Consider the following 21,946-nt stretch of genomic DNA (forward strand, 5'->3'; position numbering starts at 1 on the left):
CCGTGAGGGGCAGAGCCCCGCCTTCCCCGAGCCGGATTGGTCAGCGGGCCCGTCCCCATGTAGATTTTCACCAATGGGGTGGCGGAGGCGCCAGCCCGCACGCGGATATGCAAATGTACCCTCCTCCCGCAGGGGAGAGCGCTGGTTGGCGGAGAGAGGCCTCGACCACACAGCTGCGAGGGGAGGGGGGCGTGGGGGAGCCGTCGCGTTGGAGACGGCGGGCTCGGCGTTCCAATCCCCCCTCGCTCCCTCCCCCGCAGTGGGGGAGCCCCCGCGCGGCGGTGAGCGGGGCCGCGGGTGCGTGCGGGTCCCCTCAGAGCGCCCCGAGCGGCCCCGCGGTCTGGGGGCTGCGTGGCACCGGCGCCGCCGCTCCCGGGGACAGCGGCGCCGCTGGGAGAGGGCACCGCTCCCTCTGCCCTTTCCCCGGCCCTGGGTGAGGTGAGGCCGCTCCTGCTGCCCGCCCCGTGGGGCCGAGCTCAGGCTGCCCGGCCGGAGGTGCGCCCTGCCGGCAGAGCCGGTCCGGCGGCCCGCGGCCTCGGGAGGGAGCGCGAGTGGGGCTTCCTCCATGTTTGTTTCCTTTCTCAGGGGGAGTCCTGCAGCCCGAGGCTTCCAGCTGTGCTGCAGGAGCTGGGATGAAGTAGTGGCGTGAGGACCCCGCGCCTGAACATAAAAAGGAAGGAGGCTGGAATCGATGGTGGTGTGCTCTCCTGGCTGTTCCCTATGGCAGGCACGGACCCCCAGGTCCTGGCCTTGGCTGCTCAGATCACTGAGAGCAGAGAACAGGACATTCCCCTGCTGCTGCTGAAGTTAAAGGGTAATTAGTGCCGTTCCTAAAATAAAATTATGAGCTGGTGAACTATAGCTAGTCATTCTTCCGTCTACCTCCTTAAATACAGAAAGTTTTTCTGAAACTCTGTAAGAAAGGTTGATACGGCAGCTTTTCCTGAGAGAGGCGTCTGACTTGGCAAAACTAAGGAGGAGGAGCTGAGGAGCAAATGGACAGAATTTTTTTTCTGCTTTTCAGCTGTCACGCTGATAATGTGGGCCCTTTCCCTGCTGGTACAGGCAAGGATCTTACACTTGGTCAAATAATTTCTCCCAGTGCTCTTTGGGCAGAGAGCCAGGGTGGTTGTCCATATTCAGTTTTGAAATCTTAACACAGAAACAAGATCATGAACTCCTGTGTGACTTCCCTGTATTTCCTTCTGCTATACAGCCACTGCTCATAGGAATGGTTGAAACAAGTCAGGTCCTGTTCTAAATTGAGATGTAATTATAAGGAAGCTATATGTTTCCCAGTGGTTGTGGTTTTTTCTAGCCTAGGAAATTCATACAAATGGTTCATATCCCAGGTAATGTATGTTTTGCTACTAAATATGTAGAGAGAAAATGGAAACCTAAGTTTAGCTATCCCTTCTCAATTGTCATATAATTTTACAAATGAGTTGTAGCTGTAGCAGCAGAAATTGCTGACAAAATATTTAATGGTATTGTTAGCACTTTTACAATTACTTTAATCCTGGATCCTGGCTCTGTGTACATATACTCTTCTTAGAGCATATATTTTAGAAAAAGGAAAAAAAACCCTGCACATCAGAATCTTATGTTTTTCTTTGTCTCTCTCCCACTTTATTCCCACAGGAATTTTAAGCATTCCTTCCTTAGGATGTGAAGAATCAAATAAAATTAAGCAAGATATATATGACTATGGTCTTACTCAGTACTGCCTGCTGGTCCTTAAGCAAGACCACTCTCAGCTGCATGGAGCCTGGGCTACTGCTGCCCAGCTAGCAGAGATACTGAGGTAAAAAAAAAAAAAAAAAAAAAAAAAAAAAGGCTAAGAAGAGGGCTTCCAGTTTTCTTTCTGTCCTTTCATCTTGCTCTTTCTCTTTTCAAGCTGTAATACATTGGCTCCCATCCAGAACAAGGCTTGTTGTTCAGGAAAGGCCAGGGTTAAAGTGCAGGGAAGCAGTCAAGAGCAGAGGGGTCAGGCATAGCCTAATTGGTCCTGTTTTATTCATTTGCATTGTGTTTCATTGAGCTGGGGGAACTATATGGTGAGAACAGGGTTTGTGTTGGCTTTACCTTTTTTTTGTGGACAGTACTCACTAGTGCAGCAGTTTTTACCCAGTGATTATATCATTTTGAATTGTAGGTATTTAAAAATTGTTATTTTGTTTGCTTAGATTTCATCTTGCAAAGATCTTCAACCTGATTGACTCAATGCTTGGCCTGACTGTATTTAAATATTTATTTAATATACCAGTTTGAAGTATCTACTTACATTTTTAAATATAATCGATGATACAGTTCATACAGACTAGATAACCTGATGTAGGAATATTGTGAGAATGGCATTGTAAATAAGAAAACTTTAAACTCAAACCCCCAGTGATCCAATCTCAATTTTAAATGTCAGGAAAAATAATACATTTTAAATTTTCCTCCAGTTTAGTTTTGGCTTAACTAAGGAGTAAAATTCTAAGGCATGAAGTAATTATGTGACCATCTCTTATTTATAGCATATCTGCAGTATGAATTTTTAATGCAAGGAATTTCAGTAAGGGATGCAAGAGTTATCACCAGAGTAGTGTGATACTTAAATCATCCCCTAAAAGCTGTTTCAGTTGCAGAGAATACTAAAATTTATTTTAGCTCTAAAAATGTCCTTTTGTAGCTAGATGATTCTCAGCCTCATGCCTAGAATTTGTTTTCCAAGGGCTTTGGTAGACAGCTTTATGTGTGTGCATTCCCACAATGTTAATATAGCCTAGATAAGATATCAGAAAGCAAAATTCATAAAAAGTCAGGAAGACTCTTTTGTTGCACTGGTATCAGTGCTGAGTGCAGAATTGAAACAACTTATCAGTTGTAAAACATGCAGTTTCTTGTAAAAAGTCTTCCAGAAACAACTGACGTGTTCTGACGTGGTGAGTAAAATAAGACAGCTGAGATCTGAGGAACTGATTTCTGGCCCACATGCCTTCCTCAGTTTGAGAAAAGTTGTAGACAGGCTCACTGAAGGTTTTGTGGTATATTTTTTATACATATTTTTACTGACAAATGTGCACCCCCTTCATTACTGGTCTTCCTTTATGAGGTTTTTTTTCTACCTTTCTATTTTGCCTTTTTTTTTTTCCCTTCTTATGACCATCAGAGCCCTTCCTTAGAATATAGAACAAGCCTGAACAGATTCTATGAAGCCAAAGGAGAAAGTGTGTTGGATATGTTTGTTTTTGACTGAGAAATGCCACAATAAGTAGCAATATGGTCTCCAACCTGCCAGTGGCTGCTCTTCCTTGGAGGCAGCCACCTTGGAGCCAGTCCCAGCAGTGAGCTCTTGTTCAGGGGGAATTGTCCCATGCCACTGAAGCATTTCTCTGATGACGTGACATTCATTCAAAGTTGTTCAAACAGGCCTTTGACTATTCAGGTTGACTTTTTTTTTCCCTTTTTTCTTTCTTTTTTGTTTTGTTTTGTTTTACTCCGTTTCAGTCATTGTTGTGTAGGCCTAGAGGTGAAAGAAGATCCTGAGGAATTTTACAGGAAGTTTCTTCCTTCAGTTATAGACAGCCTGCTGGTTTTGGGAAAACGCTTGCAAGCACGATTTATCCGAGCAATCAAGGTATTTACATTTCATGGTTAAAAAAGCAGAGAATGCCTGAAAACTTTCTGCATATTGGATAAGTAGGATATTATTCTGGGGATATGGTATTAGGAAAATTTATTTTCTAGAAATTGCAGTAGTTTTTTTATGCCTCTGAGCTCTGAAGCTGAAATCTGTAATTGTGCAGCATTTTCTCCATGACTTGTGCAAAACCACTATACAAAGCCCTACAAAAGACAGCAGTCATGGTAGTGTCTTAACTTTGCATATCATTAGTTCAGCCTTCATAATGACTTAGTTCTCACTCATTTTATTCAGCTTTACTAAAAATGGTTTAGGGAGTCCTAAGATTTTAAATCAGATTTGTTGAAGTTTGTTTTGTCAGTCGGTTTCTGCTGCATAATTGGCAAAAAAATTCCAAGAATGCTCACTGTTTCTGAACTTGCAAATGGAGAATGCCAAAGGCAGACTTCATGAATTTATAGATTTAAACACTTTCTCACATTTTCCTCCTTTTTTGCAATGAAGAAGGGTTTTGCTCAGCGAGGTTCCCTTATGCCTCTGGAGTATTCTGAGTTCTAGAATCAGAAGGCAAACTACCCCCAACAAACAAACACCCATGAGTAATTTAAATTACCATCTTCATGGATTCTGACAGTTTCTTTTAATATCCCCATTTCCCATACTATCTCATTTCTTGGCTCACTGGCTTCTTGCACTTAGCCAAAGTTTTCCTGCAAAGTATTGTGTTAGACACCACAGACAATCAATTCCCAGAAAGCATCAGTGCAATGACATAGTTTCTGTTAGTGCAGTACTTGAGAAGTGCATTTTGTGCTTGACAAGGAAGCTTCCTAAATGACATCCCAGGAGACTCTTATCCACAATATGTAATTTCCCCCATACTTTCTTATTATGTCTAAGCCTACATGCTACTTGAGTCATGCTTGTGGGCAAAGATTTCTTTTGAATGCAAATGCAGTCTACATTGTAATTAGTACTTTGGCTTTTAAACTTCATGGTCTCAGAGGTGACTGGGCACCCAGACTTGATGCTTGCTCAGTGGAATTTTGGAAATCCCACTCTACCAGTAGAGATTTAAAATTTATTCTACTCTTTTTTGCTTTTTGTACAAGTTTTTGAAGTCAAGGGAAGTAGTGAAATGGCTTTCAGAAACTGACATGTTGCCAAAACACAGAACAGACAATATTACAGCTTAACATATTATTGTTATTTTGTATTTCTCCTTGTCAGTCTGGACCAAATACAAAGTTAAACCTTGACTGAGGGCTGGGGCTCCAGCTGGGATCTAGGACTGGGCTTCCCAGGGTTTCATTTGTGGAGGCTGAATTAATGTGGGGTGTCTGACCATGTGCTTTGTAGCAACATTTGTCAGCAGTGAAGTACTGTCAAAAACCCTTTTGCTGTTCCACACACCAAGATTCCAGATTTCCAGTAGTCTGTGGCTCACACTTGGAATACAGACTGGAATGTGCCTCTGTATGTGCATTCACATGTTAAAACCTGAATTCCTGCTGGTCAGAGGGGAGCACTGGAGCACCTCTGCAGTGAAGAAAGGCTGAGATATGGGGTTGTTCAGCGTGAAGAAGTCTCTGAGGAGAACTTATGTCACCTCCCAGTACCTAAAGGGGCTGCAAGACAGATGGAGGGACTTTTTACAATGGCATGTAGTGACAGGATAAGGGGTGATGGCCTTACACTGAAAGAGGGAGGTTTAAATTAGGTATTGGGAAGAAATTCTGTGCTGTCAGGGTGGTAAAATGCTGGGACAGGCTGCCTAGAGAAGCTGTAGGTGCTCCGTCTGTGGAAGCATTCGAGGCCAGGCTCAATGAAGCTCTGAGAAATCTGGTCCACTGTTAAGTGTCCCAGCCCATGGCAGTGGGGCTGGAACAGGATGGACTTTAGGTCCTTTCCTACCATTCTATGATTGATTCTATGGTTTTTTCCAGTCCAGTGCTATCACAGGCAAGCACATGATGTAGTCTGTTTGGCAAACAGATCAAATTTCAGTTTTATAGTGGTTTGGTGTTTGCTCCCACACCTCCAGCTAGGAGGTGCTTCTGAAGCTTCACCATACCAGTTATCAGGAATCTTTTTCATTTTGACTGTGTCCTTGGCCACTTCATACCTTTTTTTATTTTCCCCCTCTTCTTTAAAGTAATATATTTCCCACTTAGTACATTAAATCTGTGATGCATATTTGCTGAGCTATCATTTGTCTTATCCTTCCACTGCTATCAAGTATTTTTAAGGCGTAAACAAGATTTCTCTCTCATTGTTGTGATTGTTTTTCCCAAATGCATGCATTTATTTTTTTAGTATCTTCAGATATTCTTCATTGATCTCTGACCTCAAATGTTTCACAAGTTAGAGTGGTTTTTTTTTAACTAGTTCCTACAGTTTCACCAACTTCATTTGGAAATTTGGTGGAAGTTTGGTCGCCAAATTCCTGAGGCATTCAAACCTTCCCATGACATCAAGATGAAGCCCTTAATGAAGATAAATACACATGTTTTTACCTACTTCTCTCTTTTTTAGGATAAAGAAAAACAAGACTTTTTACACTGGTTCCAAACAGTAACTGATGCCATCTGCTGGCTGTTCGGCGGGCATATCCAACTAGCAGCACGTGGTAAGGGAAATGCCAACCCACAGAACGCCTGAACATTTATTTATGGCAACTACAAGTTTCAAAATTCATTCTTAAGCTAATCTTCACCTAGTCTTCTAAACCTGAGTAGGTGTTAAATCAGTCTTTTTAAGTATTCAGCTCAACAGCAATATCTGAAATGGTAAATATCCACTGAAGGGAAATACTCGAGAGTTCCCCTTCTAGTCTTTCAGAGATAAACATTTAAAAGTGTCATCCTGTAATTTCTCTTTGTAAGTCTATACCTTTTAAAAATCAGGTTGTTGGGGTTTTTCTTTCCCAATAAGAGACAATTGATCTTTTCCTGTATGTGATTAAAATATGCAGAAATTTGACCAGAGTACATTGCTAACCTAAGTAGATAGATTTGGAGACAGATTTCTGAAGTTTTTTACATGACAAGAAATTTTACAAATATCTAGCAAAATTCACTATATATATTTCTGACCAAAAGAAGCTTTCATTTAAACTGATGTTAATCACACTGATTCTGAAAAGCAGAATTTGGTTTTGTTTCTAGTATTGGACAAAACTGAAAAGGATCATAAGATATATAACTAAAACCACAAATGGTCAGAAAAATTACTGAATACATAGCCAGTGATACACTGGGATAAGAAAGATGGTGCTTTAATGATATCAGTGTACTTGCATTAAATAATCTGGGGTAACAAACTGTCAAGTTTGAGGTCCTTAACTTTTCCAGATTTTGTTTCCCCAGTGTTAATTTCACTGTTGTTGTAAGAAAAGGGTTCTATTGTAACATAAAGGGGTTTAAAGCTTTCATTCCCTTGCAGCATCAATGCCTGAGGGATGTCCAAAGGCAGAAAAAACAGGATTCACCATGTGTTTTGGAGGTTGAAGTAGTTTAGTTATCTCAGTAAATTTCAGTGTAAGAATTATAAATGAGGGAGTTTGTTCCAGAAACAGTGTCTGGGTTTACTTGCTATGACTTTTGATGAAGTTTATTTGGTTTATGGTATTTTCAAGTCTGGTTCTTATTTCATGATTTCTTATTTGCTTGTTTTTGGTTTTCTTTGCAGTACTACAAAATGATCGCTTCCTGCAGTTGTTAATAACAGATGATGTTGAAACAACAATTGTAATGATGTCTGTGTTACACAATATTTTGAGGGTCAATAGGTTGGTTGTTTTTGTATCATTATTTTTCTTAATAATAAATAGAAAAGTTAGCTACTTACTGCTTGGTAAAATAAAATCTTTCCATTTGCAAGCATTGTTGTGTTTTACTGTTTGGGGGTTTTTTCCCCCCTAGTCTTTGTAGTAGAAATTAAAAACATTAAAAAGCTGGGATTTTATTCTTCTTAAATTGAGAGAGTGCTAATTGGTTGATTGAAACAGTAGTACTGTCTGGATCATATTCCTGGTCCAGCTAGCGGGGCATCTTGGCTTGCTGTATATAGCTGACATAGCTAAATAAGTCACTGTTAAAAAGCTCATGTTTTTCAATTAACACTTCTGTCCCATTCCCCCCCTTTTTTTTTTTTTTTTTTTTTTTTAATTCTTTTTTAAGTTCTGTCTTGCTTCAAGTTGAAGAAGAGATCCTTCACTCTGTCTTGGATGAACTTGTTTATAAGCTGTCCTCTACCACCAATCCTGCTGTAGGAAGTGCTGCCACAAAACTGCTGTTATTAGTGGCAAAATCTTGCAAGGAGCTTGTGCAGTTACTCACAGCTCGCTACAAAGGTTTGTAAACATGCATGGGACCAATCACTGAGCCTCCTCTTGCATTCCCTGTGAAAATAAAAAGACAGAAATTTCCCATTGTGGTTCAATAGCTCACCAGTACAGGTGGAAACTGCAATGCCACGTTGCTTTGTGGGTTTTTCCCCCTTCTATTCAATTTCATTGCAGTTTAAGGTACTGCACCTCTTTCTGTTCCCTAGATTTATTTTCTTCTGTGTACTGAACACTCTGCATGTGGCAACTTGGCTTTTAAAGTTGTTGATTGTGATTTCCAACCTGATGGGCTTTTGCTTCTTTCTGTTTCCCTGTGCAGGTTGGTAATTGAGGGATGCACTGGCAGGGTGCCTGCACTGCCACAGTCAGAGAGCCCTGTGTCACATCTGCCACAGGCTAAGGCTCACTAATCCACAGCATGAAGTTTTACTTAGTGACCTGCTGACCCTGGCTGTTGCAGGTTTCCTCATCTGATGGGGGCTGTTTAGCTATCCAGGAGCTGGCTGTCTTTTGATATCCAAGTAATTGGAATGAGCTCTTTCCAAGAATTCATGAGATTAATTTATCATTTTGTCTCGATGCCTTCATATGATAAGACTGAGTCTGTGTATAATTTGTTCTATGTTATTCATTTCTTAATGAGGTGTCCCATTTAATGTTTCTGTCTCTAGCATAGCAGGAAGCTCCAGGAAACCCCTTTGCATGCCCATGGAGACTAAGGAACAGGCATAATATCTGCCATGTCTTTTTTGTTCTGGATGTTATTGTGGGTCAAAACTACTTGTGAGCAGCCTTAGTCCTTAGAGGACAAAGACAGTAAGAAGAAGAAATGTTCAATTCCTATTTTTTGCACTTGTGCTGACTACTTATTATACAGTAACAACCAGATAAATTTCTGGACCAGATGAACAGCTTTGCCACCCTTTTGCCTGCAGAACTGAGAGGAGGGATTCCTTGTATTGTGGAATTAAGTATAGTGTGTCTAAGGCTGCTATCACATTGTGGATTCTTGGGAAGCTGCCTTGATGGTCTGATCATCCGAGCTGTAGAATGCTGGCTTGTTTGAAGTCATGTAGATCTCCATCAAAGAATGTTTTATTTTGCTCTAGAATCACAGTATGCCACAGTAGTTTAGAACTGTACATGTTTCCTCTTTCCACTAAGAAAAGAAAAAAAATTGTGTTTTTTCTCTATTTTTTTTTAAGTTAGAATCCTTCTGTTAGTTTTAATTTGGATTTTGGAGTGCTTTACAGACTTTGAGGAATAAAAGCAACAGAGAAAGCACTACAGCATTTCCACCATCTGGCCATCTCATTGAAGTCCCTTGGCTTCACAGTGGCAGTGAGGTGCTTTGGTGTGAGCTTTGCCAGTGAAGGCAGCCTGCTGGAGCTGAGGGCACCTCCAGGACCAGCACAGCCCCTGTGTCAGGTTCCCTGGAGGGCCTGGCCTTTTGTCCTGCATGGGCTGACACATCTGTGAGGCACTCTGGAGGTGCTCCCTGCCAGTAGCCAGAAGGAGCATATGGCTGTGTAGTCTGCACAGAGACTGGCAAGTGGTTGTGTGAGACCCACAGCACTTGTGTGAGGGAGCTCTCTTGTGTAGCCTGGCTCTGGAGTCCTGCCTGTCTCTCCTGAAGTGCTTACCTGTCATTGTTTTTCTACAATGGTGCACATGGTGCCACAGAGGTGCCATTTCTGTGTGCTCCAGATCTGTAAGTACATGTGAGTGTTGTGTTGGAGTTCCCAGTGTATGAATAGGTTTATGGACAATAATTTGAAGATGGAAAAGTTACTTGAATCTGCAGTTCTTCAGGAGGCAAACATGCACATACTTCCTGACCTCCTTCCTCTTCCCTCCAACTCCCTGCAGAGCCCTTAGGCTCTGGGATTTGTCTAATACAAACATTTTAGCACATGTCTACTTGCATAGGGAGTGTGTGTGTGTTGTGGGGGGAGCACAAGGCTGCTTTTTAGCTACTGCAAACTCAAAAAGCTCTCTTGTCTCATGGATTGGATGCACAGGCACTCACAGTTAAATGATGCTGTGCAGACATCAAACAATTCCAGCTGGAAATAAATAAATTTTACTATGAGAAATAAGAAAAGAGTGTTAGCAACACCCAGCACTTGTGTAGTGCTTTGAATTCTTTTTAGCATCTTACAATGACTTACTGATAAGACACTGAAAGTACATTGCTAATTTGACTGTCAGTGATATAAACACAATACTGACTCGGACATAGAAAATCACTGGATAATACTTCTTTGTAATAGTTGGAGCACCAGGCATTCTTTGATAAGATTATGCATTGACACTCAAAATGGCTGATGGTCTTCAACTCTCACACTTCTTTGCACATAGAATCAGATTTAATTTGTTGATTCACAGTTTGTTACTTTGAGAGACTGAAAGGGTAAATTCATGTTACTGAATTAGCATCTTCTCTTTCTCTTAGGATTGAAAGGGCTTTTAAGTAAACAGTGGACTGGCAAAGGATTTGACAGGGAGGTCAATCAACTCTTGGACCTGCTGTATCTGGAACAATCCAATGGAAAAGGAGAAATGCAGGTGATTAAGTTTAATGTGACTTTCAGATGTAAAATCCTATTTAGATGTGAAATCCTATTTACATGTGATTTGTGTATGTTTAGAAGAGATTTACTATATCACTTTGTAGGAACTTTTCAAACCTGTGTTATTATTTCACTATGTTAATCATTTTTAATTGCCTTTTTGAAATTATTTTATTGCAGTTTTTTAAAACATCAAGAAATTGCTTAGTCATTAAAATATGGGACTGTGACTCAAGAGATTGGCTTTCTGTGCAGATTCACCATAGATTTCAATATAATCATAGGGGGAAAATAATTAATTTTTTTTGCTAACTATCAGATTAAAATAACTGCATCTGCCTTTCTCACATCAGTGTTACAAATTTATATCTCTGAATTCTAGGCAGCATTTACATAGAATTAAGTCATGTTCAGAAAATGTGCAGTAAGAACACCACCTGGACTGTGTTCCCAATGAAAGAGACAATGTGTGTTTCAGGAGCATCTTAAAAAAAATTTACATGCAGATTTCTCAGAGACAATACATCAATGAAAATGTTATGTTTGCAGAGACCTGCTTTCATCTTCAACAGAGCAGGGTGTTTTGTGATTCAGTTTGTTTGTGGTTTTTTCTAAAATCCATTTAAGAATAGAATAGATTTTTTTCATGTTTGCATTTCAGTGACTTCTGATCATACTGCAAATTTAACTTTTTTCCTACTGCTCTTTCTCCAAAGTTGTCTTTCTGTCCTCTCTAGTGCAGGTATTTTGATTGAATCACTATTTGAAATATCAAGTGCTTCAGGTGTTTTAAATACAAATTTTTCATATTGATTTTACATATATATACATTTGTGCTGTAGATTCATTTGTTTATCACAGAGAGCATCAATACAGGTCAGATTATCTGCTTTTGGAGCAAGTATGGAGTTCATGGTAATAACTGTCTCATAAGACCTTAAATTCTCCAATTTGATGCATTTGAAAACTAACTGATGGGGTTTGCCCAAATGTTGAGATTGTTCAATTATGCAAGCAGTAATAAAGTGGTTTTATATGCATGGACAATATTCTACCAACTGTTTTATTAATTTCAGAAGCAGCATGAAGCAGCCTGTGTAATCCAGGCAGTGTGGCGGGGATTTCAGACAAGGAAAAGGCTGAAAAAGCTGCCCCAAGCAGTGGTCACTTTACAGAGAAGCTTCAGGTAAATAGTATGACTTTGTGAAAAGCAGTAAAGAACAGGATCTAGTACAAAGGTTTGAGTTGGGCTGGGTTTTCTCAAGTCACAAAGGAAGAGGAAGAATTCAGATCATCTAATTCAGTGTCCTGTTTGAAGTAGGCCTGCCTCAAAATGGGATCTGGATGCTCAGGGCCACATCCAGTTTTAGAGGTCTCCAAGGATGGAGATCCAACCATCTCACTTGATCCCTTTCCTTGTGCTGAATGATTTGCCTTGTGAAGAATTCTTCCATTACAGGCAGTGGGAATTTCCTATTTGCACTCTTTATCACTGCCTCTTGTCCTTTTTCTGAGCACCCCCATGAGTCTGGCTGTGTCTGCTCTCTAACACTTCTTTAGGTAGTGAGAGACAGATTTGCCTTCCTGTAGGCTAAACACACCTTGCCTGTCCTTCTACATCCTACATTCCATGGCCCTAATTGTGTCTGTTTGGACAGTCTCTATCCCTCCATTGCACCAAACAGCACTGGAAGATGATGTACTGGTGGTAGGACAGATAACTGGTTAACAGTTAACTTGACACACAATTGTTCTGTAAATTACATTGGAGCTACCATGGAGCTTGCACATGCCAGAGTGCTGCAGAAACCAAGGCCCATAGTGCCAGTGTAGTGCTTGCAAGACCTTGTTCTTCATTAAATTTTAAATCTTTGGCTCTCAGAAGCAGAGTTGCTTCAGTGACCTAGAAACAGTATCCTCTGCCTTGGAGCAGCAGAGAAGAAGGAAGCTATGTAAATAATGCTTGTCTCACTTGAATAACACTGCAGCAGTAATGTTAGCATGTGTTAGGCTAACTGTTTTGAGAAATTTAGTTTGAATTTAACATGGGTTAAGGGATTAAAATCAACTGTAGACTCCACAGCAAGTTTTTTCAAACTTTTTTTGCACATTGATCATTACTGTGTCAAAAGTAGATCTTATAAATCACTGTCAAATCACATTGCATGTAACCAAAGAAATACAAAGCAAACAACTATGCTTTATTGTCTAGACTGGCCTTAAGAGGATATTGGACTATCTAAGGTGTAGTTTTTAAATTCTGAAAGATTTCCAGGGGCAAGCAGTGTGTCTGTTGAGGGCCACTGGTCCCTGCACTTTTGTGATGGAGTCAGACATCCTTGTCACTCCCTTTTACTCCACCATGCACTTGAAGCCCATATTCCTTCCCTCATAAGGCACCTTGCAAGCCTGCAAGCTAAACTTATAGCCCAGAAATTTTGGATGATGGGCTAAGGTGTAACATGGAAAAGCAGCAGGGAAAGCATGGTGAGACTATCAGCCATCACCAAGCAGCTTGACTCTCTTGTGTCATATTTTCAATATTGTAAGCATTAGTGTGTGCCTTTTAGGTAGCTCTCAAGTCATTTAAATGGACTTTTGAAAGTGTTTGTTTAATATTGAGAGGAATGGTAACTTATTAATGTCCTTACAGCTGTGTGTGTTCATGGCTCACTCAGTCCCAGTGTACTGAGCAAATACAGAACTGTACAGTGCCAGTGTTGGTTTTCTTCTGTCTACCTCAAAACATTACACTGAAAAATAGTGTTTGGAATACTGTAAACATGACTGTAGAAGAGCTTTTAAGAGTACTTTTTAATTTTTAGCAGTCAGGTCCTGGTTATGTTCACAGATTTATTTTAGAACAAGTGTGGTTAAATAGTGCCGAGATTGAAACTCCAAACTTTGCTCACCTGCAGCTGCAGAAAACTCTGCAAGTTACAAACTTTTGAAACTGTGGTTTCAGAAATATCTCTCAGTGAATGTTAAAGCCTGTGGTCTTTCCTTGAAGCTAGTTCACTATTACATAGCTAATTGTAGGACATTTTAAATGGCAATAATTTTTATTAATAATGCATCAAAAATGAAACCATTTTACATTTCTAAAGAGATGAGCAGAGGGAGGCTGCTCTGTGCAATGAACTGCAGAAGGAAGCTTGGATCTTACTCTGTGTATGTTTTACTTTAGTTCAGAGGCAGTTCCCTGTCACAGTGTAGTCTTGTGCAAGCAAATATATCTTATCATTAGGAGAAGCAGAGGACAAATGTGTTTTGCAGACTACATAGGAAAGAATCAGTACTAAAGAATCATTTAAATACCTAACAGACACTTTTGGTTTCACAGATGTGCATCTGAGAAGTTCATGAAACATTTTTGTAGTTTTCAGCCTAGTGAAGCTGATAAAAATTGATGGGCAAAATATTAAAAGTTTTATCAAGAAAATGTGAACAAAAGTCTTGTTTGATCCTGTGACTTCATTTGTCTTAGAAATATAATATTTGGATTAAAATATTAATTACCTAAATTAAAAATGTAAAAAATTACAGCCTTAATTTGTAGAAATGTGTGGGCTGAAAACCTTTAGTTTCCTTGAAACCATTCTGATATAATCACATGTATCATGATCTGTCTCTGTAGGTCGGTGTGTGGGCACATCTCAAGTCTGCATTACAGTTGTAAAAGGATTATTGTCTGTCACATTGTAGTGGAGGCTTTTTTATCTGTTGAGATCAGATCTTTAAATCCAGAGCATCTCTTTCACACAACAGTTTCCATCCCAATCTCTCCCAGTTTTAGAAACTAAAGAGAAGATATGGTTGGTGGAAAAATTATAGCTCAATTTATACTAGTGATGGGAAACACAAATAGCTCATTAGTGCTGTGAGTCTAAAGGTATGTGCCATGCAGCAATAGCAGAATTACCTGGACATTAGGTCTAGTCTGTGGACATTTTCCTCCTCTGGCATCCCTTCTGCTTTGTCCATTGGTTGGTTTTCTTTCCTAGTGCTTAAAGCACCTCTTTCATTGTCCCCAGAAAAGGGCTAGAGGAGAGCAGAACCCTGGGCTGTGGGCCCAGTGAGGGACTCAGGTCCTGAGTGGGGAAGTGATTTTGCTGCAGTAGGAACAGAGAAATCCCATTGTTACCTTGTTGTGGGGTAAAGTTGTACATTCTCAGACTTAAGCTGCTAGGTTGGGTCCATTGGGATGAGAAGGAGCAGGGAAGGGAGGGAGAGCTTTAGCTCACACCTCCTCGTACTTCACTGAGACCATGGCCAAGTGGTCTCAGTAATTATTAGTATCAATACATCAGTATATTAGGTATTTTATGTTAGTCTCTATATTGATATGTTGCTGTGTATTTCATTGATGTACCTGATGTTAGTAGATTAAACACTCCAGGGCCAGTTGCAGAGTTTTCAACTGTCTCATCTGTGAAACTTGTGCTGCAGGTTTTCCAGTGCTCAGCAGGGCAACACTCTACCATCAAATCTAGAAAAGATCAGGAAGAATTTGCAAGAAAATTCTTTCCTAGTGTTCTCTAACAAAGTTGATGGACCAAATGTGTCTGTCTGTATTTCCTGGAGAAAAAAAATCCCTTAAAAATTTAGAAGTGAGGCTTGGCAGCCAACATTCCGATCTCCTTTCACAGTCAGTACAAAAATAATTGTTTGTATTGTGGGAAGCAGGTGCCACGCATGCTGATGGATGGACTGGAAAAGGTGGGTACTGGAACAGATGGCTAATGTTGCTTTACCTCTTCAGCAGATGATGGAATCAAAATTGTTGTTCCAGTTCATTCTGGCTGTGAATGTCCCACATGAAGCGTAATTCCCTTCAGATTGGGGAATGTCCTTCAGAGTCCTTAGAACTTTATCCTAAGTAAAGAGTTACACTTTGATTTTGTAGAGTGGTTCTGAGTTTTTTGTGGCTATAGATAGTGTGGTAATTTGTTAGTTTGCAGAAGACTTCTCATTGCTTGGTGTCATTCTGCAGCCAACAGCTGGCATAGCAGATTGTTTTGTGGATTTTCTTTCTCAATGCTGGACCATTTAACACAAAGAAAAGGAGAGATACCTTAAAGAAATTGACAACTTTAGGTAATTGTTAATGTATTTGTGTATTGCAGAGCTAAACGGGAACAGGAGCTGCAGCATTTAACAAAACAGAAGGAAGATGAAGCTCTAAAACTGCAAATGCAACTTCAGAGACAGAGGGCCATGAGACTCTTCCATGAACGACAGCTGGCCTTACTGGAAGTTGTCCATGCCAGTATGATTTATATTAAACTATAGCAGAAGATTAAAGGTTCTGGGTGTCCTTAGGAACAATTTCCCCAAATCTATTTACTAATCTTGCATGTCTATTTGCACTGTAGTCTTACTGTCTCTTCTCCTGACCCAATTATCTGAAAGAGAATGTGCTAATTCCCCCAGGGCTCAGTAACTACTGATCAAGATCTGGTGCCTTCAAAATGGTGCAGGAGAAAGGGAGAGACAGTTTTCTTGTGTTACAAAGCTCCATTGCAGCTGTGATCTGCAAGATCTGACCCACAGCCAGGACACCCTGGGGAAAGAGGGGCTTTTAACTGAGAGCACCCAAGTTTTTTGGTGCTCTCTAGCTTGAGGATTAACAATGTAAATTGTTAAGAGAACATAACCCGCAGTCTTCTAACTGGATTTTTGTTACCTTTGTAGGTCAGGTGAATAAATACATGCAGGAAATGGAGGAGAAATCAGCATTAACTATCCAGAGATTCTGGCGAGGGTATAGAGCAAGAAGAATTTTTCATCAGCAGAAACAATCTCTTAGGGAGTATAAGGCAGCTGTCATCATTCAAAGAGCAGTAAGTATTTATACTTTGGTCTAACAGTAGATAGAACTGAGTGGATTGTTGTGAAGCCTCATAAAACTGTTTATTTTCTTACTGTCAATTTAGCCATAAGTTATTAAAAAATTACTTGGGGGTGATAGTCTAGAGACACAAGTTGCTTTAAAGGGTTAAAGCTTGTATAGGCTACAAAGCCTAATACAGTCTTGCAACAAAAATATAAAAGCTGCTACTTTGAAACCCAGGATTGGAATGTCATCATACTACAGATGAGTCACTAACTTATTATGAGTGTTGTTACTATTTAGTGTTCATGCTGACCTTGTATGTTGTCTTTTCAACATCATGGCTGCATTTAGGCTTTAACAGATGCAGTACTGAAACACTTTCACTGATTGTTTATAAACAAAACGGGAAGACAAATTTCCTCTCTGTGATTGTTATATTCTCGTATGTTCCTTACAAAGGCTTGTAAATTCTTGGAGAAACGAAGGAGGATGAGACCTCTCTCTCCTTGGAAAGAACCCAAGGGACTGACTGATGAGCAGAGACTAGCTTTGCAGCAGAAGGTGGATGACTACATCAAATTGCATCCGGTCTGTTTCTTAGTCATTTCATAATTTGCATTAATGATGCAACGTAAAATACTGTAGGGATGAAATATATTCATCTTCATAAATTATAATCAAGATAATCCATTTGAGGTATGTATGTATTAACCCTGCTTGTTTGGCAGCAAGGCACTAGGATATTGGGGATTTTAACCATTAATCTAATAAAAAGTGTTAAAGCAAACGGTAATTGGAAAATTTATATACATGATGATGGATAATTTTGAAGAGAGTTGCAGAGGAAGCAAAATTACAAAGTTAACAATTAGGAACAGCATTTGCATTCCTGGTTTAGGCATTATTCTACCCCCAGAAGTTTTAAAATAACCAGCTTCTAATGGTAACAAACTTATTTTCCTCCAGGCTTCCCAAATGTCAGAAGAAGGGAGTAAAGAATTGCATGTGCAGGCTCAGGCAAAGCTGGCACAGTTCCTGCTGAGGAACAGGCTGGATCAGAGAGCAGCACAGAGGAGAGAGGCTTTGCTGGCTCAGGTCAACACCGATGTGGAGCTGCTAATGAGTATGTGACTGCTCTGCTCATGGCTTTGATTGCCATCTGGATTAAACCAATTTACAGGGAAAATTAGAGTGAGCAGTGGTAAAACCTCATTTCAAAACTGAAATATCTTTCTTTGCCATGTGCCTTATCTTGAGATCCAGGCTTTGTTAGAGATTATCCAAGTGCTGCTGTAGGTTAAGAATAAACATCTGTTTTTCAAGGAGCATCTTATTCTTCTGCTAGAAGTCTGTCTGATACGTTCACAAGAAAAGCAATAGCCCTCTAACAGGCATTAGAATTTCTTAAAAAGGGGGTCTCACCCAACCTATTCACCCACATTTGTTTTCCTTTGGTTTGTTTTCTCATGTTGTGAGTAAGCTGCTGGTTAGAACACTCTCACCCCTTCCAGATGAAAAGGGAAATCTTTGAGCTGCAATTTCCATGTTTTCATTTTCTTGGCCTGGCTTTAAGTGAAACAGAATTCACTACTGTGCTATCTTAATTCCAGACAAGTGGCTGCATGAAAAAGCAAGAGTAGCAAACTGCAGCCACCAGAGAGCACCCAAGCTGGGCAGAATTCAGCAAGTTACTGAATTCCATTAGTCTGTCACGTGCTGTGTCACTGCAGCTCATCACTCCCTGAGCAGGCAAATGAGCAACACACTTACACTGGGTCTCCCAAGCAGGGAAACCACAAGGCTGCTGCACCAGAGCAGTGGAAACACCAAGCTGATATCACCCTGTACCAGGAGCACTGATCCACAGTAGTGACCAGGAGATCCTCTGAGGTTATGCTTCCACAAGAAGTCATTTTGGTGGATACCACCACTGCACCTGAAAGAAGTAGTCCATGTTTCCCCTTTTCTTCTTTCTACCCCATTATGTATTTCTTTTGTCAGATTAGCCTTTATTTGGATTGCCACTCCAGTCAGATTTATGATTTATCATGTAGTCATAAAATTGCAATGCCAGCACAAGGAAAGGAGTGGCTTAGGACAGTGGGAAGTGGAGGGTAGTGTTCCTTTTATTATTTTTTTTTTAATACTTATAAAACCACAAACAAAATACAGAAAACTCTTCTTCCTGTTCTTGCAGATGCTCCAGGTTTAGCAGAGACCACAGAAAAAGATATTGGTGCCTTTATGAGTCGATCAATCCCTGTAGCTACCAAGGCAAGACAAGCCCACAACACTATGCTAAAATACACTCGTTGGCCATGGTGGAAGAAGCTTGGAGATGAGTTTATGGAGGATGATGTAATTCCTGATGATGCTATAAACACAGAACTGGAAACTCTCTTTATTGGAGGAAGGAAATCCTTTTAGGTAACAAGCAGAAGAATTACATATTCAACCAGACTCATATCTGCATTATGCACTCACTTGTGTATGTTTTTAAGGAAGGAAAACATTTGAAAAAGACTGAAAAAGACCAAAGCCTTATTTTAGTGCATTTTACTTAATAAGAATCCCTTCCTGTACATCAAGAGTTGGATCCTATTGATTGTGCTGTTGCAAATAGGATTTAAATACTGTAATTTTAAATGAAGGTATTTTGTAATTTGTATCACTTTAAAAATAAGTTCACAACCTTTGGCTTTTCAGTTACTGATGTGTCTGAAACAAGAATTTGAGACAGTGCTAATGCCATAGCTACCTGTGCTATTTTTCAGGTGAAAGTCTTAAAAATTAGATCTTGCCTCACTACAAAGGAGGAAAAAGTGCAGGGGTTTCTGTTGGTTGTATGTGGGCAGCAGTATTGGTTCAGCATGTTTGCTTTCCATTCTCTCTGGAAGGCTTTGAGTTTTAATTTTAGTGGAGATGAATGGAAAACAAATAAATAGAAACAGTGGGCAGAAGACCAAGCCCATTGAGATACAGCTGATACATGGAAATTAATAACTGGATGGCTGCCAGGAGGAAGAGCTGTGCTCTGTGTTAACTTTTTTTCACAGAACTGTGATTTGGAATGCACTGAGTTGGCTCACAATTCCTTTCTTGGACAGTTAATTGATGAAACAATCCATTAAGTATTTTCTAGGGCACTTGCAGGTGTCTGTTGAGCTGCACAGTTCTGCTGTATTAGTTTTGAGCCATGCCCATAACAAGACAGGTACCCTATAACTACAAGAGCAGAGGGTGCAGTCACCAAGTGCTCCAAGGGATGGAAGATATCCCTCAACAGCCAAGCTCTGGCACTGGAAATGACCCAGCATCTCTGGATGAGCTGCAGCAAGCCAGCTTTTCCCTTCTAAATGCCTGAGTCCTCTGTGCACATCATCGTCCCCTTGGCCATGCAGCCTCTGGCCCAAACTATTTTGATGCAGAAACCTCTGCTCTTACATTTATTCCTAATCACCTTTATTCTAACAGGTCCTTGGTGCAGGGAGATGGTCACAAAAGGGCTTTGCAGAATGTATCTCACATACAGAGCTGAGCCCCCATGGTCAGTGTTAAATACCAAGTGAATTAGAGAGCCATCTTCCCAAAATGCCATTTATTGTAATGGCCTCTGTCACTTGCTGCTAGAGGAGTGGATAATAAACTCCTCCTTTGGAATATGCAATTTGCTAAATCATGGGGGTTTTCAAGTGAACAGAAAATCTACTGGAAGATGCTGTTTTGCTGGAGGAATTCAAGTTGTTGGTCCAGCAGCACAAATTCCTCTGCCCCCAAAAAATGCTTTGTTTTACTTTGTGCTTGTCACCAGGAGTTTGCAGTCACATCCATTTTACAGACCAGGGAAACTGAGGCAAGAGAGCCATGGGGGAACATGCCTATGGCTGTATATAGCTGTATCACTTGTCACTTGTTCCTATTACTGTCCCAGGCAGAGCAAGCCAGAAAGGGGCCACATGCTGGGATGGAGCAGGGAGATGTTCTTGGGTGCCAATTACTTTGGCCAGTTCAGAGCCTGGGCCCAGTAAAAGTGGTTCCCAACCTCCTCTGATGCCCTGCTTGGCTCACAGTGGCAGGGATTTGGTGTAGTTTGATTCCTTCTCTTTTCAAATCTTTCTGTACCACATGCTGGACATGTTACTGGCATTTTATTTCATTGCAGCCCCTTCTGGAATAAAATACTCTTGTCTTAATAATGGGAACAGATATTGACAGCTTAACAGAAGCCTCTTCCAACTTGCTACCAAGTGAACAGTCCTGTCTGGTTTAAACAATTACCCAAAAAAAGACTGTGGGAGAGGCCATGAGCTGTGATGGTCCAGTCCTACTCCTGCTTTCCTTTTTGCCACAGCCCACAGGTGTGCCCAGAAAGCCTGGAGATGTTACTTGGGCATTAACCTACGGCATGGGTTGTTCAGGCAGGCAGAAAAAAGGGAGTTTAGTCATACCCAACAGGTCTGGGCTGTGCCCCTTTGGGTAGCAAGCAGGCTTGACTTGGCAGGCTGAAGACAGACCCTGTTCACGCAGAGGAATTCTGGGGGTGCTCTCCACACTGGTGGGGTGACATTCCTGGGGGGTACCTGTGACAAGGCAAGGGCAGAGGTGCAGCTCAACCTGTGAGGGCAGTGGCGCTCAGGTCATTAAATATTGATGCTGTCTAAGCTGGCCTGTGGGGGCGATTGAGCTGAATTGCAGGTTTCTGTTGCTGTGATAAATTGGACCAATTTGTCATGTGGTTTTGTTTCTTCCCTCCTTAAGTAAAGCTATACAGGAGCATTATTGCTATGGCTTCAGCAGCAGCAAACAATCTGGAAAACAAAATCCTCTGGTGGATATGGATAAAAGGGGAGCAAAGGCAATTGTTCTTCTGCCAAAGGCGCCACCAAAGTCATGGAGCTGGAGGAAGGCAGCAAAAAGAACAAAACAAACAAACAAAACATTACTCAGCCCTTTCAGAGACAGAGACAAAGTAGTGTCCTCTGCTAGCTCCTGCAATTGAGGAAAATTCCTGTTTATGCAGACAGATGCTTTTTTTTTAGCTTTAGCTGTAACTGGAGTCTGCAAACAACAGGATGTCCATCTCCTGCAGAGACACAGGCATACACTCGAGACTGTGCTGCTAAATCCAAGGGCGTCTTCTGGCCTTTCAGACTGGCTGTAACAGGAGCTCTGAGCTGAGGACAGGAGATAACCCTGATGCTATTTCACCCCTTGCCTCTGAGTCTTCTACTGCCCATTTCCATGGGAGCAGAATCTGGTACAAACATCTGCTCTCCACTGCAGAGTATCACATATATCGAGTACAAGGAGAGACAAAAGCTTTCTCTGAGTAGCGGAATCTGGTCTATTTATAAATTAGCATGCAACGGAAAAGGAGGCAGCTCATTGCAGGGGGAGCTGCAAAGACCATCACAATAGATCTCCAAGTTCTCCTTATCATCCTTCTTTACAGCACAATAACACCAGGTCATCTCCAAGCGTCCTTGTGTCCAGTGAAAACCCCTTAAGAAGGAGATTATTTACTGACATGAGTAATATATGGGCCCAGACTGACCAAG

The 21,946-nt window shown here is 40.9% G+C and overlaps 1 protein-coding gene across 2 annotated transcripts; it reads left to right on the top strand.

The window, feature by feature from the left end:
- The first annotated feature begins 155 nt into the window (after positions 1-155).
- On the top strand, positions 156-19,134 carry IQCB1 (IQ motif containing B1). 2 transcript variants are annotated; one of them, XM_063161780.1, is made up of 14 exons: positions 156-281; positions 586-814; positions 1,642-1,804; positions 3,496-3,625; positions 6,167-6,260; positions 7,322-7,421; positions 7,813-7,985; positions 10,435-10,547; positions 11,629-11,738; positions 15,679-15,821; positions 16,247-16,395; positions 16,848-16,976; positions 17,355-17,511; positions 18,586-19,134. In XM_063161780.1, exons 2-14 carry the CDS (start codon positions 721-723, stop codon positions 18,813-18,815), a joined length of 1,785 nt encoding a protein of 594 aa, XP_063017850.1. In that variant the 5' UTR covers positions 156-281; positions 586-720; the 3' UTR covers positions 18,816-19,134. The 2 variants fall into 2 exon arrangements, with proteins under 2 accessions (XP_063017850.1, XP_063017851.1); XM_063161781.1 differs by lacking the exon at positions 156-281 and adding an exon at positions 354-438.
- Positions 19,135-21,946: the final 2,812 nt, after the last annotated feature.

Source organism: Melospiza melodia, chromosome 8 (genome assembly GCF_035770615.1).
Source record: "Melospiza melodia melodia isolate bMelMel2 chromosome 8, bMelMel2.pri, whole genome shotgun sequence".
In the NCBI taxonomy this organism is placed as follows: Eukaryota; Metazoa; Chordata; class Aves; order Passeriformes; family Passerellidae; genus Melospiza; species Melospiza melodia.